The following is a 17,995-nucleotide window of genomic DNA, read 5'->3' as shown; positions in this document are numbered from 1 at the left end:
TCGCACAGAGCGCCGTTAAAAAAAACTCATAAATTATAAGAAAATAGACTCAGTTGTCATTTTATGAAATGTAAAAAAAGAAAAGTGGATCAGCGGCAGACAGCTTACATAATAATGTTCTTAGGTGTAAAGATAACAGTCAGTTTCACTGTCTGAGGAGCAATGCATTAGCAGACTAATCCACATAGACGTATACTACCATGCTTTATCATGTATTTGAATAGCTACACACACTGTTAAATATGATCATCTATTTCACATGCCTGCATTTACTTGGTCTCTGCAATATTCAGCTCATTGTATTTTATTTGACATGTATATAGTTTACTTCTCCTGCAGGACTTGCAACTTAATCTTGCACTATTTCATTTATTTTATATGTCTTGTATATATTTATGTTGCATTGTTGGAAGAGACCGGGACTTAAGATGTTCATTGCCATATGACAATAAAGCCTTTGAATCTTGAATCATCTCCGGGGGACAGAATCTGTGTGTCTCCCCTCCCATCTTTATAAAAAACACACAGCTGCTACAATACACTGCAGTGTGGAGGGGTGTCTCACTTTGATCTTTAAATACCCTCTAACGTTAAGGCACGCTCATTGGCTTTGATTTCTTTTTTCTTCTACAACTGCTGTGCAAAATGCAGACTCTCCCTTGAATCTCAGAATGCGAGAACACCTATCCGCTCTTTTTTATTTTTTTCCTTCCTCCAGCAGCACCACCATCTGTCCCTTTCTTCCATTTCATGTGCTCCAGCAATATCCACACCCCTCTCATAGCAACAGCACCCCCCCGCCTCCCCCATGCGTCTTGCAGTGAATTTTCCCTCCCCTGGATCTTCTTCTCGCACCATGCAGACGGTCCCTTGGCCCTGCCTGACGGTTCTCTGTTCCCCCCTCCCCCACCTCCGTGCTCCTGTTTCACTCAAAGATGGCGTCGGCTCTAGAACCCCTGCTCTGTGGCTGCATTTTTTAGCCTTGTTGTTGTCTCCATTACGCACGGTTTTTGGCACCTTCTCCACGGCGGTTGGACTCTGAATTCCCGGTGAGTAGCAGCGGACGCCGGATGGGATATCTAAGCGTTTTTTTTAACACGGTGTGCCTTACTTCCCTTTTGGAAACCAGAACCGGGACCACCAGCTCGGGATTTTCTGGGGGGAACCGCGAGAGGGAGAGAGGGGTACGGAGGGGATGATGATCGCGGAGGTGGGTGTGGGGGGATATGGAGGAGGAAAAGGAGGCCTAGATCCTCGGCTCCAGCGGCCTTGTGTTCACTGCACCGCAGGCTGTGTGGTTACGTGGGAGGGAGGAAGTCAGCGAGTCTAAGCGGGCTCCTCGCCCAGAGAAAAGGGCTAACAAGGAGGCCGTTTAGCATGTAGTGCTGCAGACTCTATTTTTTTCTGCACTTGCCCGCTAGCCGTGATGGCCGTCTGTAAGTTGCATTGTGCCTTTTTTCCAGGCCGCGGTTTACCGTTTATATCTGAATGACATTCAAAAGGATATTGTTTTCCTCGGTTTGATGCTCAGTGTGGTCTGAAATATCACCCAAAGGAGGAAAACGTTTGCATTTGAAGCCCGAGCGCTGGCTAACCCCTCGTTTCGGGCTGTTTACATTTCAGTAACATTACGGTAACGTTAGCTCGGCGGCTAGCTTCTCCCGTTAGCTCGCTAAACAACAGCAGTAAGCGGGAAGGCTTGTTGTCAGACACTTAGCAACATCATATCATGTCAGAGAGAGTACATAGCAAGCCAGGAGACAGTTTGGCAATGCGGCAATTGAATTAGCTCTGTATTTTTAGCTAGCATCTCAGCTAATGTTTGCTAACAGTCTATGTTTTGACTGCATCATGTTTACCTTAGCAACCCAACTGGCCCTATGGTCAACTTGCAAGTGAAGGTTTTGGAAGAGGTTGTTTACATTTGTATACATGGTCCTTTCTGTCATTTTGTGACACACCTGTGCCATGCTAGAGGTTGTTTAGGGTTACGGCCATCCACCTGTTCGTCTACACTTGCTGTTACATATATAAGAGTCATATGGTGCATAAATAACATTATCAAGCTGTGTAACAGTAGTCAGATTCTTCCTCTTCTTAATGTACAGTTTTTTGGTAGAGCTTAACCAAACTTCCTAGTGCTTTTTATGGACATTCATGATGTTTACCTTACCAAACCAACTAGCTATATGTTCAACTTGCAAGTTAACTTTTTAGGATTGTGCTGTTTACCTTTTTTTTATACATGATCATTTCCATCATGTTGTGAGACACCTGTGCCATTTTAGTGGTTGTTTATGGTCATAACGTTACCTATGTGTTGTCAATTCTGCTGCTCTTGCTTTTATATATATGTGTTATACGTTTTATATGGTTTATAAAACACATTATCAAGATGTGTAACAGTAGTCTTCCTCTTCTAGATTCCCCGTTTATTTGGCAGTGCTTAAGTAAACTTCCTAGTGCTATTTGAGGACATGCATGGCTTTGTTTATACATGTGGGGGGCTGTATGTGTTTATAAAAGTGAACCCTCTCATACGTTATCTCAAACTCATCATCCCTTTAAGACCTAACTTTGTTGCTGTGTGCTTACTGCTTCATCTAAATGTATTGTTTTTTTTTCAAGATTTTGCTAACCTCTGTCTGTGTGTGTTTTCTGTGCAGGGTTTGTCAGCTACTGAAGTGCAATAGGCGTGAAGGTGATCAGTCGTGGCTGCTCCCTGGGGTGAGATATCTGTTCCGTCCCAGAGCTGAGAAGCCCAGACTGCTCGAAGAGTAAAAGTCAGCGAGAAACGACAACGAGGAAACGTGGATGCAATCGTGTGGACTGTTATAATCTACAGAGTGCATTGCCCTCATCGTAATCATTGAAACACTAATTTCATGTCCTGGATACCATGATCTACTTTTCCAACTTGCATTGAGAATCGGTGGCAGGAAACTAACCAGTCAGGTTTTATTGTCTTTGTAAAGGTGTTTTGCAAAAAGAGAGAACACCAACATTTCAGAGCACTTATCACCAAGATCTACTCTACCCTTCATTGTGTGCTGTGGGAGTTTACGTGGCTAATAGACCTGCAACTTCCTCCACTCCCCCTGCCTCTCGCCAGGGACCTTCACCTGGCTGGGAGTGGGTGGTGAGTGGACAGCATTTTACCGGGTGGAGGGTTGGCTCGGGGGGTTTGTGCTATGGTCAGCTGCTCATCACCGTGTTGCTCATACTCAGCCTCTGAGGGACTCTCTGTGCGACCCCAGGACAAGGGATAGTACGCAGACAGAGGGCAAAGAGAAGGAGGAGGCGGCGCTACGGCGCAGGCCAGGAGTTTCCTTCGCTTACAGTTCCTTTTTTGTGTTTGGGTCATTGCGGTGAGGCTTCAGGGCCCCTGCACACACCCTGACTGCAACCATGGTGAAACTGGCCAATCCAATGTACACCCAATGGATCCTAGAGGCCATAAAGAAAGTGAAAAAGCAGAAGCAGCGACCATCCGAGGAGCGCATTTGCAATGCAGTCAACATGTCCCATGGTTTGGACCGCAAAACTGTTTTGGAGCAGTTGGAGCTTAGCGTCAAGGATGGTACCATCCTTAAGGTCACAAACAAAGGTCTCAACTCCTACAAGGACCCTGACAACCCTGGGCGATTGGCCCTGCCCAAGCCCAAAGGTGGTGGCAGCTCTGGAGGAGGAGGAGGAGGAGGTGGAAGTGGAAGCAGCAGCAGCGGCGGCGGTGGTGGTGGTGGTGGTGGTTGTGGTGGTGGTGTTGGTGCTGGTGGTGGTGGTGGTAGTAGTAGTTCTCACTCCTATTCGGGGAAGAAACCAGGACTCGACTGGAACAAGTTGATCAAGCGAGCACTGGAGGGGCTCCATGAGCCAGGCGGCTCCTGCTTAAAGAACATTGAGCGCTTTCTCAAGTGCCAGGCTGATGTGGCGGCCTACCTTTCAGGCAGTGGCTCCATGGGGCCCGGCATCTTCCACCAGCAGCTGAGGGTGGCCCTGAAGAGGGCAGTGGCCCATGGACGCGTGGCCAAGCAGGGTCCTATGTTCCAGCTCATCAGCCGCAGCAGCTCCCTAGATGACGGGACCGGGACGGTGTCTCTGGAGTCACTGGCTCCTGTCCGGTTGTTACCTCATGAGAAAGACAAGGTAATGCACACATATGCCTTAAACTCACATGTGAAGCTGTGTACATGCACCTCACCCTTACACACATTTAATAATAACCAACTCTTCACTTCCCTATGGCACAACTATCATTAGATGTTGCTGATCAGCTGTGGTAGCAACGTTTTATTGTACACATTACTCTTGAAAAAGACAAGTGGGTGTAAAGCACTTTGATCTGTTGGCATCACATTTATCTGATAAGATAATGGATATCCTGTTCAACAACAACTCCAGTTGAGAAAATAGTGACACCAAATCTGCTCTCTCCTCTTTTAAAGCTGTGGAGTAACAGACAGAAAGCGAGTGGGATCTGTGAATGAAACAGAAAACACTCTCTTTCTTTTTGCAATCCAATCAGCACTCTCTACTTACATAATAGCTGCTGCACACCCAGATTTGTCCAGATCCAACAGCTGGCAACACCCGAGACATTGGCAGTGTATTTTCTCTCTTTCATTCAAATAGGTTGTGGCCCAGAGCACTGGGATGTATTACAGCACAGTATGGGCACCGACTGTGTGATTGTTAGTTGTGAGTTTTCATGCCGCCATATGGTGTTGTGGTTTCCAGCAGAAAGCACATTGCAAAGTTATTTTCGTAGTGGCTGAGATGGGCGGAGCAACATCTGTAGGATCAGAAATACGCCAGAGTGAGGGTCTCTCTACAAACTGGGGTCTGAAGCTCTGTGTTCCAACGTTATCCGTGGGGATGCCCAGCTTTCCTTATCGTTTTGGGACACATTTCAAGTCAGAATACATTTTTTTTACCAAAATTGTTCCTAAATTAGTACGTGTGTGCTTATTTCAGGGTCTTGTCTAATCCACTGTGTGCTCATAGAGGCAGTGTGGCAAATGATGGCATGTAAAGTGTGGATAAGATGATGGAGTGGATAAACTATATCAACTTATTGCAGTAATCTAAACTCAGAAAGGCAAACGTCAGACAAAAATGAACCTTTTTATTGATGCTAAACTTGCAGAAGTTTTACAGAAAATATAATTTGTGTTTCTCAATTCTCAGTCACTTCAGTTATACAACAAAAACCACCTGTTCAACAAGTAAAATGTATTTTGATGTCTCAAATTGCCAATTTCAAACATTAATTGTACACAAAAAAACGTATACATTTTATTATGTGTGATTTTTCAGCACATCCGCAGTAGTGTGTGTAAAAGTACTTCTACTAGTAGCCATATTCATCAGTTTGGGTTGAACAGTGAACTGCAGTAAGCATGTCGCTGTGTCTCTGGGCAAGACACTTCACCCCAAATTGATCCTGTGGGGATTGCCCACAGTATTGAATAAGTCGATTTGGATTAAAGCATGTAACCGGGGTATCAGGTCAGAATCCGTGTGAGAAAGACCTCACTGAACCAGGTTATATTCTTCGGGTAATTATGAGTGGCAGACTCTCAGGAGTGCACGTCGTCCAGACGAGGAACATCAGAGTGGTGATGGGTGGGCGACTGGTGGGCCAGCAGACATGGAGGTCAAGGGGGAGAGTCACATGCCTCCCAGCCTCCTGCAGGGAGTGTGGACCAGCTGTAGGGCTGCTCCCTGTCTGGAGATGGCTGAGAGGATGGGAGAAAGGAAAGGAGAGCAACATAAGACAAGTGAGAGCGGTGGTGGGTAGTGCTACCAGAGGAAGAGGCTTGGATGACGCAAACTACAGGCCTCTGCAACCAGTAAGGGGGGGGTGAGAGGGAGAAGAAAGCAAGAGAGACAGAAAGAGGGAGAGGCAGACATGCAGGCGACAGAGGAGAGAGGAGACACACCCACTTCTGTAACCTGATCAGAGAGCAGCCGGCTGCTAACCTCTGCTTCTAGAGGGCCAGGGACATATGTACACACACATTAAACCATTCAACTGCACTCAAAGTGGGGGGGGGACGCAGAATGGCACGGACATAAACACGAATTAAGTGTGTTCTGACACGAGACCACACATCGCATGTCATAAATCCTGTACTTTAGATGCCTGCAGATGTGCGTACGGGCGTTCTAACAACCAGCATGTAAATAAACCCGCCGGAGCTGCTGTGTGCCGGCCTAGTGGCCCTTCATTGGCTCGTGTGTCACTCGGGTTATCAGACAGCCAGCAGATTTTAAGTACACTAAAGCAGCCTTAAACACTGTTTTGACTACATCCTGGCTTTATCTGGCCCCTGTGTGTGTTTGTGTGTGTGTTCAGCACATACACACACATGAAGTAGGATTAGCCCAGAGAGCAGCCTGCAGTCACATGGGGTCGGCCTAACACAGTGACCTGCTTGGCTGCAGATGGCCGACTCTTAAGAGGAACTGAGATCAAACTCCTCTTTCTTCTGACTCAGCCACTGATCGGCCCGATCCTCTGCCTCTCGAACCAAATCAAAACACAAACAAGGGAATGCATTAAAGATTTAATTGCAGACTAAACAAGACATCTGAAATCCGGTTTAATCAACCTTTACCGTCAAGAGAAGGAGCTTGAGCACAACAAAATCCCACCCTGTTGCATGAGTGAAAATTGTGCACCAGTCTAAGATTTGAAATGAATGTGTGGACATGAACAGGGAGGCTTTCCTTTTGTTTGTGAGTCTCGTCATCTCTGGGCTAGATGGGGCATGCAGGACTGACATTTGCGTCTGGCATTCACTCGAGCCTGTTTATCCCCCCTCGCTGCCTCTCCTTGTGATGTCGCCTTCATATCTCTCTCCAGAGGATGCAACCTTATTGCCACTCAGTCACGTGTGTCTGTTGGTGTGTTGTTTCTTGATGTATCTGTTTGTCTCTGCGAGTGACATACGCGTCTAGGAGATACAAACTGTGCGTGGAAGACAGAGTCGATGTTGCATGATCACTCTCCTCCGCTCTCCCTCTTCCAACGCTGCATCATTGCCATATTGCCCCGCATGATTGCTAACAGTTATGATTTCCCAAGGAAAGGGGGATTGTGTGTGTGTGTGTGTGTGTGTGTGTGTGTGTGTGTGAGTGAAGGCAGTGAGGAGTGGGGGAATGAAAACAAATAGCTAAGCACTGGCTTTGACCCCATTTGCGGGGAGATTTGTGTACTCAACACGCTGATATTTGTGTCTGAGCGCTCCATTCAAACGGGGTCCCAGACCCTATTTTTGTCTCCCCCCTTCTCACCCTAATAGCGTGCCAATGTCAGGTCATGAAGGGGGAGTTGAATGGGGGGAGCGAAGTCAACCAGGGGTCATGGATATATAGATGGCTAACCTCATTGCCTCCCTGAGCGCCCGTTAGCAGTATGAGGCTACGGCCATTAGGTGGGATGGCCTCGATGCTGAGCCTTTGTGTGTATATCCATGTGAGTATATAGTTGTGTGTGTGTGTGTGTGTGTGTGTGTGTGTGTGTGATGTTTGTCCCGTCATAATAGGCAAGAGAAATCTCCCTGCCCTGCGGTTGCCCTCTCCTCAACAGCTGGAGCGGGGTGAACCAGAGTTCTCGATGTCGACGAGCGGTGTCACGGCGAGGACGTGTGAAAAACACCCTCAGTGTCATTTTCTGCTTGTACACAGTGCTGTGGCTGTGGAGATTTCCCTCCAAAACATCCCACTGACACCGTAACAGGCCGACATCCTACAGCTACTGGTTCCTTTGTGGTAGTGGGAGCTGACACAGTAACTACTTTTGTTTGAATTGGATATTATGCGCATCAAATGTAATATTTAAAGCAATGTTATTGTCACTTTCTGACATTTAATACAAATTATATCATGATTATATAGTACCAACATAATGCAAGTCAACCTTTCAAACAGCAATGAACTCAAAACACCCTCAGTAAATAGGCTCAAACATTAATTACATAAAACTAGAACGATAAATAAAATGGAATCTTTGGCCCCGTCAACAAAAAGTGCCACGTCTCGACTTTATGTTGACTTAATATCATCTTGTGTAAAGACAACACGCAATATGTACCTAGGTGAGATCATTCATTGGTAACTTATTGATTAGAGCTGCAAAAATAAGCAATTTGTTGTGATCTATTTGAGTAATTCTTTAAAGGACAATAACTTTCTGTTGTCTTGACTCTCTGACAGGTTATTCTGTTGGCTAACATGTGACATTGTAGGGTAAACAAACACGCAGGTAAACACAGCGATCATTATCAAGGTCAGCAGAAATGGTGGAGTTCATGTCCATTTATCGCCCACAAGTCGATACGGTTATTATCATGAGGCCTGAAGAGCTGCAACATTAGCTTATTATGATCCATAATGGATATATTTATCAGCTGTAACTCATTCCACTTTCCCAGTATTGGATCAACCCCTTCATGTGTCTCTAACGTCACACACACACCACCTCTGCTTGTGTGTGGCTCAAGGTGAGGACATCATGTAGAGTCACTCGGAGGGCCGGGAGTACATCGATTATATGTCTCAGATTCAACCTGCGTCTGTTCCTCGTCCATTTGCCCCCTCGTTTGCTTCATTTGTTGTGTAGTCACAGGAGAGGATTTCATGTGTGTCCCGAATGGATGGAAACATTCTCAGGGTTAGCAGCAACCACACCACAGGAATGCTGGGAAAGTGACTAAGCTGGGTGCAATGAAACGGTCTCCCTGGACTCTATAGTCAGCTTGACTTTCAGATTTTGGACAGCTCCGTTTTTCAAGGAGGTAGCTGTTCTTGGTGTCTGCCTCCATTTACTGCAGAGCCCTGGCCTCAGTTGACCCAATATTATTTTTATTATAAGGTTGTTCCACTCTCCGACGGCACCAGCTCCAGACTAATGCCGCAATGCTTCCACAGACCCAGTTCTTAAATGACATTCAGTGGTACACGTAGGCAAGGAAATGGAAAAACTGTAGAGCAGTGGTTTCTTTAAAGGGTCAGTTCACACACATCGTGACGAACACTTTATCTTCTTTACCATTTGGTGGTTTCTTGCCTGTTGTGCTTTTGTGGGGTGTTATCATATATGCATTGATGGGATTGGTTGCTGCAATTGCACACCTGAAATCAATGCTTTCCGACACATCTGAAAGGCACAACTCTATACCCATGCGTTGTTCTAGCATTGAGTGCTGGGTGCTATACCGTTTCACAACGAATTCCCGTGAACTTCATACCGTACGATATCAATCTTTCGTATACCACAATACCATTGAAGAAGGGAGCTCGAGCGGTGCGGCAGTGAAAGGAGTCCCCTGGGGGGAGCATTTAAATGTGCACTCTGCAGTTTCAGGGAAAGGGGGGGATTTGTTTACCTTTTCAAACGGTGCTTTTGTTGTTAGTTGTTTTGTGGTACGCTCAAGAAAATGGTTTACATTTTGCAGTTGTTTAATGCATCCTGATTCGTTCACCACATAAGACTCATGAGGGCCACCATTGGTCAGGTGTGTTTTTGTTGGGGGGCCAAAAAAAAAGTGATACCACCCAGCCCGCAGCAGCAGTGTGCATGTACCCGGTTTGGCTAAATAATTTAAGGAATCAAAGGATTGATAAAACAATAAACCTGCAATATAAACACTGCAGTTGCACGGCGCTATAATACCTTTTTGTACATCTTTTTATAAATGTTTAAGTTCACAATACTGTAATGCTATCTATGTCACTCTAAATTGCTGCTACTGATTTTAGCCGTGGTTGTGTGCTCAATTGTCATTATTTGTATTATTTAATGCCCTTTTTTTTTTACCTGCTGTTCGTTTGCTGTAACACTGTAAATGTCCCCCCTGTGGGACTCGTAAAACATTTCTTTCTTTTAAAGTTCTGCTGCCAATTAAATAAAATCGTGGGGAATTGAGTGTAATTTGTCCGGTCAAAAAGTGAAAAATGACATTTGAAATCTGTTCCGGAAAGGCTGTCCCTAAGTTAGACGAAGACAATCCACAGAACGTGCTGTTACTACTCAACATCTGGACCGTGTCTTTCAGAAGTAATTAGGATTACAACCAGGCTTCCAGTGTATAGAAACAGCATTAGTAGTAGTAGTAGTGTCAGTGCTGGGGGGGGGCACTTACCTCCAGCTCACCGGTGTGACTGTGATGTGAATGGCACTTGGCACGGGAAGTGTAGCTGTGTGATGCCTAGCGTATGGCTAACCTCACCACCCCACAAATGGAGCCAATGTGTTGAGCAGCTGTGGAAGTGATGGCTGGAGCTCAGCCAGTCTGCCCCCCCCCACCCCACCACCACCACCACCACTCCCACTCTGTTTGATGCAGTGATTTAGCTCTGTGCTCCCTGGCTAACCTCCACTGTAATGGAGGGGGACGCTTTGCTGAAGGGGGGGGGCACGTTGGCACAACACACGGTCTTCCCTGGGTTGTTGTAGATGTCACTTTACAATGTAGGCCAGTCCATTTAACGTCTTTAGTGGGACTTAGGGTCGCTGTGCTACTGGTCGACTTGTATATCCATGACTGGTGGGGTGTAATGAAGGAACTGTATTTCAGTAAGATTTGAGGTACTTTACCGGAGTGTTTTTATTTTATGATACTTCATACTTCCACTACACTATATGCACTGTAATATTGTACTTTTACTCCACTACTTTTATGTGACAGCTCTAGCTACTTTACAGAGTCAGGTTATTAGCCAATATAAATCAACTAGCTCCACCCTCACCGGCCGTGACACATTAACCCATTTAGGCCTAAAACGCCTGGAAAAAATGCCTGTAAAACCTATGGGCGATTTTAGAAGAGCCCCCTAAACCCTGAAGTTTTTCTGGAAATTCAGCAATTGTGTCAACGCCTACTAAATAATTGATTTCTCAGCCTCTGTCGCAGATAGAAACACAATTCAAAAAGTGTTTGAGAGCTTACAGCTGTGGCTTTCATGAGTGACCTCTGCAGGTAAATCGACTTTCACCCCTTGGGGTGCGGTTGAAAAAACGGTGTGGATTAGAGTGGTAATTCTCCGTCCTCCACTCGGTTTCAAAACCTTCGAACTCATGGTCATCATCGTCTTCAAACGTATGTCTTAACCATAAATCCTGGTCGATTGGTTCGACGGGTTCAAAGTCGTCAGCAATAATGTCATCAGCGCTGTGCAGATCGTCAATATCAGTACCGTCACTAATTTCAGAGTTCCCTCCGCAGGTAGTCTGTCGGCCATGATTGCTCGAAAAAAAATCAGAACAATGCCACGTGTATATTCTGATGCATTTCATTGGGCTAAGAGGCTGATAATTACCAGAAAATTACATATCCGCTTTCCCGGCTTCAATGGTAGAATGACGCAACAGCGCCCCCGGTTTCAATGGTAGAAATGCGACAACACTTTCCCAGCTTAAATAGGTTAATCAGTAAAACAGACACCAGACTGGCTGCCGTACATGTAGAGATAAAGATTTAAGAAACATTTGGAGTGCTCTCAATTTTTTCCGGAGCTGTAGATGAATCTCAAATGGCCTGATACGCAGGAGTACTTTGACTTTAAGTTCCCTTTAATGCCAATACGTGTTCACTTTTAAATGCAGGCCCTATACTTCTAACACAACTTCTTTACATAAAGAACTTGCTTAAAAATAATATCCAGTGTGTACTAAAATGAGTGCTTCCACTACTGATATCTATATCTCTTTGTATTTCTGGACTGATAGGAAGGGAACTCCAATATCTAAATGTCTTCTGAACAGATTTATGGATATTGTGAACATATTGTCGGGTTCACCTTTGCTTTCACACAATATTTACACCATTAGAATTCGATATGATCAACAGGAATGTCAATATGAGGACTAAGCAGGTAAAGGCAAGGGATTGTAAAGCTGAAACAGTCTGGTATTTTCAGAAAATTACATAATTCACTGCAATGCAGCCTTTTAAATAAGCAAAAACAACACTTAGGATACTTTTTGAATGTAAGAGAATAAGGATATGGATGAAATACTCAGTGTGAAGTGTGACCGGTGTGTTGAGGTGTGTTTTTACTGCTCGTGCATCTAATGTCGATAAGTACGAATGTGTTTGTTTGTGTGTTGCCTCGGCTGCTCGCTGTGTCCTGAAACACTGATCAATGAGTTTGTGTTGGAGGTGGGGGCGGCCATAAGGAAAGTGAGGTGTTGGTGGGGGGGGGGGGGATGCTGAGATTGGGCTCCCATGTTAATGAGATCCTTGACTTGAAACGAGACAAGGACAACAGCACCGCTTTTCCCTCTTTCTCTTTTTCTCCCATTGCCTTTCATCCTTCCTCCTCCCCCCTTTTTCTCCCTCTCCCTTTCGTCCTTCCTCCATTGTTCTCTCATTCCTGTCTCGCTCTCCTGTCCTCTGTCTTTGGATAACAGAAGCCAGTGTATAAAGGGGAAACCAGGCCACCACTAGTTGTTTTCTAAATCCTATTATCCCTCTGCACTCGGTCTCAGACAATGCAGCATGCAGCCCCAAGTGTTAATTTCCACAATTCTGGAAACAAACAAAGATCTTGGCCAATTCTTACTTCAATATAAGACCCATTACCTCCATGTGTAGGTGTAGAGGAAATACCGATGCACTTGATCATGATAATGTGTTTTCTAATACTGTACTGCTCCTAAAAAACAATATATTTGAACTTAAGTGTTTACCTTTTTTATTCGGATTTAATGCATTTCTTTCCAAAGTAACGATTTCACTGAAATTCGATTTTAAAAACGGCAATGTCTCCTCGCTTGCTCTCTATGATGATGCACATCTTGTCTCACGTCCCAAGAAATCTAATCATCTTTACGTTAGCAACTCTACCACGGCTCAAGTGTGGGAACATGTTGGGTCCAAGCCAAATGAGAGAGAAGCGATGTTGTTTCTACTCGCATCAAACTTAGTTATGGTTTATTTCCACTTTTTGTGCATAAAAGTCCCTACATTTTAGGGAATGATACTGAGACTGGAGTATATTTCCTCCTTGAGGAATGAATGCCTATCCAAACCCCCTGAGCCAAATGTTGAACTTTTTATCGCGGCTATAGGAAGTCCAAAAGAAAAGCCAGGAGGGGCTATATACGGGTAAAGAAAACCCCTTGGACTAGCTCAAACAAAAGCGCTCTACTCCTTCGGTACGTTGGACCATTTATTTGATTGAGGTGGAATATTGTGAAGAAATTGTGGTCAACAGAAAACCTCTCCTCCTGTCTTACGCCTCATTTTTTCTGTCCATACAAAACCACGAGTGAGTGAGTGACTGCAGGCAGGTTAAACCACCACTATCTCCTCCCCAAGCTCCAGTGCACGCCCTCCACCAATAATGCATGAGAAATAGCACATAATAAAAACACAGAGACCGTAAATCTGGCTCCTTCAATATTATTTAAGTGCAATTTATGCTGAGAAATCCAGAAATCATTTATCTTTTTATTGTATTTGTTTTATTTAGTGAGGATATTGTGGATTATATTCTAATGTCTGCATACTATTAATACTTAGAAGTTCATTGCTTGTTTAAAAGGGTGTGTTTACATCCTAATGCGCCTGTACTCTCGTTACATCAGTGCCACTAAATGGACAATTATCGTCTCACAAAGTAGTTATTAGACAGGCTTAATTAGAGCTCAATTTTCAGTGATCCATAAAACATGAGTGGGTGTGTGAGTACACTGAGCCTAGGGTTCTTTCACCTGCCTGTGTGTGTGCAGTAGGTGTGTATTTCTATACCACCTTGTCAGACATGTTTGTTAGGCGCTTCTCATCCTGCCAGCTGCTGCAGAGAGTTGCTTGCAGTTGCCACAAGGCGTGTCTCTCTGGCTCTGAACACGATTTGGTTCCTGAGCGGTCTTTAACGTTGGAAAAAGACAGGCGCATGCCAAAGCATGAACACACACAGCCTCAAAATAGACACACACGCATGCATACACACACACAAATCTCCAGTCGAAATCCATGACACTTAGCAGTCAGTCAATTTGGGCGATGTTGTGTTGTCCTGGCAGCCGCTGCTGGACGAGGTAGGAATAAAAAAAGGCTGAGGAAAAACATCTCTCAGGAGGACTTTAAGGATTGTGTTTCACTGTTCCAATATCCCTGTCATGAAGGGAGGATTAGCTTTTCATTTTTTAGTATCTACTGGGGATTAATTTACAGTGGCAGCCAGTAACTGAAGCCCCGCTGTAACGTTTGTGTGTGTGTGTGTGTGTGTGTGTGTGTGTGAGAGGCGACGCTCTCTTTCTGCTCGTGTTTACTCGAGCGCTCACAGGGCGAGAGGAGCAGTTGACCTCCTCCAGCTGGGAAGGGGTTAAGCGTCAGGAATGATGGAGGTGTTGGTCTCACGCAGGCTGCTGCTGCACATTCTCTCTCTTTCCTTACACTTTCCATCTCCTTCACTCTCTTGCCCTCTGGGTTCTTATTTTTGTCCTCACTCTGTCTTTTTTCACACTCCCTCTTTTTGTTTTTTTCTCGCCGCCGACTTACATTTGTCTTCAGTGACTTTGTTTGGTTTGTTTTGCAGCCCGGTGTATCTCTTTTCATCATGCTTTCAGGTCCCTTTTAATACAGCTGCAGCGACTAGATTAGGACATCGAAAGAAGAAAGGATTGGCAACTATTTTGAGGTGATCCTTGATGCAGAAAATGCTGTATTCAGCCTCTCAAATATTGCGATTTCTTGCTTATCTTGGTTTTATATCCTATTAAACTGAATGTGTTTGGGTTTTGAACTGACTTGGTTATTATTCTTGGTTAATTGGTTATTTAAGACACCTGCTTGGAAATGGAGAAACTGGAATGGCCAATTTTCATTATTTTCTGACATTGAAGAGCTAAAGTGTAATTAAGACAATGAGCGAAAGATTAGACTATATAAAAACGATCTTGAATGGCAGCCTACAGTATAATCCAGTGTAAGATCACCATTCTGACGGTAAGAGTGCAAAATGGTTTCAGAAATAGAGCGAGAAGATACATTTATCTCCAGGTAAGACTCTATCTTCCTCTCGGTGCTTATCTTCCTCATCCTCCACAGCCTCTCTTCATCTCTCTTCATACCTTTTGTTTCTCATGCTCTCTCTGTCCCTGTGCTGTTAGCTGGGTGGGTGGGGGGTGTAGCGGGGAGCCTGAGTCAGAAGGAAATGAACCCAATAAATCACGCTGTGGTCCCTGTCTCCTCCCCGCTGCCTGGCCGGCTCTCTGCAGCTCAGAGCCTCTCTCTGATGTCCTGCTGAAACCTTGCAGCAGCAGCAGCATCCTCGCTAAATGTCAAGTTGTGTTTTTAACACATTTAAATAATTATTGGATTGCTCCTCTGTGAGCTCAAGTGCATGTTATGACCTCACTGTGCCTTTTATACAAGGTTTTCATGGTTTGTTTGAGAATAATGCACCTTTTTCTACTTGATACATCATTTCTGCGCCTATTCTGTAAATCCATAATAAGTGATAGAAGTTGTGCAACACAGTAAAATATGGAATTTGTAACTTTCCTAAAACGATGTGATTACAGTATCTGTCTCGTAAGATATCACTTAAAATAACAGGCTAACTTTCTGCTGAGTAAATGGTGATGAAAAGGGATGGAAAGTACTTCTATCTCTGTTATAACTGAGAGAGATATTTTTTGGTTTAATATAAAAACTTCAAATTCAATTATTAAAAACCATTTTTGAAAATTTGAAACAACACACATAAAGTTGGTCCAATATAAAATAATAAGGCTTTTTTTAAACACAAAAACAGCTTTTTGTCCACCGGCCATTTAGCTAGTGAGTGTGTCAATTTCCCAAACCATGGCCCGCCACATAGCTCCCTTGGTAGAGCTGGTTGCCCATGAACTGGGGATTGGCCCTCACACCGAAGATCTGCCCTGGGACCATTTACCCCCCTGTATCAATACTTTTCAATAAACCAAAGGCACTGGCTGCCCAAAACCAGCCGTTAGATAACCATTGGTTTTTCTTGTGAAATCTATTTCCCACTTGCAATATTTCAGAAGCTCTTGGCTGTAAAATGGGAATACTTTAGTGACCTAAACATAGGTGTAAAACACGTCAAGTGCTTAAGTTTTATATGTTTCCTGAGGACTGTGAATAAATAACCATTTCTCCTGGATTTGTTTGTTTGGTTTGACTCGTCCAATCTAGTACACTGTTGTTTTTAAGGCTTTCATGTTGGAGTCTTCGGTAGTCCTCTTCCCGTTTTTGCTGCAGTCATGTTTCCCGCTGCCCTCAGTGTTCGTGCTGAAACATGAGAGTTTAATAGGAGCCAAACACCCCGCTCTGGTGTCATCAGATCAGAGCTGCTCCACTTTGTCTCAGTGGCTCCCACGTGCCTGCTGGCAAACACCAGCCCAGATGTCAGGCGAGTTGTTTTTTCCGTAGCGACATCCTCTCTAACAGAGAGCGGAGGATGTGGAAGCAGTTGGGCGACAGATGTCAGATGCAAAGTGTCTCCCACGTCAGCCATGACGACATGTCGCTTCTCCAGAGTGTCCATCACTCTCCTCTTCCTCTTAGACGTCTCTGGAGGACGACTCGCTCTTAAATCACACTGTGACAACATTTTAAAAGCACAGAAGAAGTTTACCCAGCTGTTGATAAGGGAATTGAATGTGGAAAACCATTAAACACTCACAATAAATAAATGAACCCTAGTGAATATGAATTATCAGGGTAATCATGAGCATTCTCACGAGTGACTTGAAAAGCTCTCTATGAAGGTGGAGAAGTGAAAAATTATAAGACAGTAAGCTACCTCCTCCCCTCGGGGCTTCCACGCTTCAGAAACCTTCACCCCACTACCCCCTCCCCTCTTGCCTATGAAGTGCACCTGCAGTGCTTCAGGGACGTGATTTCTCAGCTTTATTGGACACACAAATCCCATTTGATGTCGGACAACATGTAAAGCGCTATCCTGCCTTTTTTGTTTTCCCGGACAAAACCCCGGCTTAGGTTTTGTGCTCGAGTGCAGATCAGATGCTGTGTTTGTACTGCGTTTGAGTACACGCCTGCTGACACGGTTTCCGGGACACACTAAAAGATTTAAGGCGCTCCAGAAGTGAACGTCTGAGGACACGGTTCGGAATAAAGGCCGAAATAGGACGTGGAATTAAACTGCTCAGGCAGAGGAAGTGAGACGCAGCGCAGGAGTCAGCAGAGACTTTTGACACACAAATGGCAGCCGCTAACACGACATCAATTCTACCAGCTCTCTCCGAACAGTGCGACTCTCACACTCTTCATTATCCTACTGTCTCTGTTCACACACGCTCTGTGGTGGCGTTGCAGTTTCCAGTGCAGTGTTAGTACACACAGCAGCAGTCATTCACTGTGGCAGGACACACACGGCCGCTCTGTTGTGTCTCATTTGTACACATTAAGCTGTTAAGTTGACTGACAGTCTCTCCTCTCTCCTCCCCTTTCTCTCTCCCTGCCAGCCGGTGGCCGAGCCCATCCCTATCTGCAGCTTCTGCTTAGGGACCAAGGAGCAGAACCGCGACAAGAGGCCGGAGGAGCTCATCTCCTGCGCCGACTGTGGCAACAGTGGTGAGTGCTGCTCTGTGGACGGGGAGACACCAGAGCACTGCACCAGCTCCGTCTGTGGGTTACATTTAACTAGTTTAGAGATTGAAACAACCACAGAAGAGGAGGATGCAATATTCTGATCCAAAGTTCCACCAGTCAAGTGGTTTATGAATGATTACATTTGAAGAGTTTACATTTTGGCTTGTGGTGATGCAACCTTACCACCCACTTATTTTACCCACATTTGGCCAGAAATGTTGTTCCTTGCATGTAAGGCTTAATCAAAATGGGTAAAATCAAATATCATGATATTTTTAACCAGTTATCTCAATGTTGATATCGCCAGAAATGTAGATATTTGGTCAAATACGTGCTTTAAAAATAATGTCAGCTGTCACCCCCGGCTAAATGTGGATTTACTGACTTAGTGGGTGAAGGAA

The 17,995-nt window shown here is 44.8% G+C and overlaps 1 protein-coding gene across 1 annotated transcript in view; it reads left to right on the top strand.

The window, feature by feature from the left end:
* Positions 1-919: 919 nt before the first annotated feature.
* Positions 920-17,995, top strand: part of kat6a (K(lysine) acetyltransferase 6A) — a 35,120-nt gene continuing 18,044 nt past the window's right edge. The window contains 3 exon segments of the mRNA XM_063897410.1: positions 920-1,049; positions 2,667-4,146; positions 17,468-17,576. Of these exon segments, the coding sequence (XP_063753480.1) occupies positions 3,409-4,146; positions 17,468-17,576 (847 nt within the window). The 5' untranslated portion in view covers positions 920-1,049; positions 2,667-3,408.

The sequence above is a fragment of the Eleginops maclovinus genome, chromosome 12, assembly GCF_036324505.1.
Source record: "Eleginops maclovinus isolate JMC-PN-2008 ecotype Puerto Natales chromosome 12, JC_Emac_rtc_rv5, whole genome shotgun sequence".
Lineage (NCBI taxonomy): Eukaryota > Metazoa > Chordata > Actinopteri > Perciformes > Eleginopidae > Eleginops > Eleginops maclovinus.
This window is presented reverse-complemented; position numbering and strand designations above follow the sequence as displayed.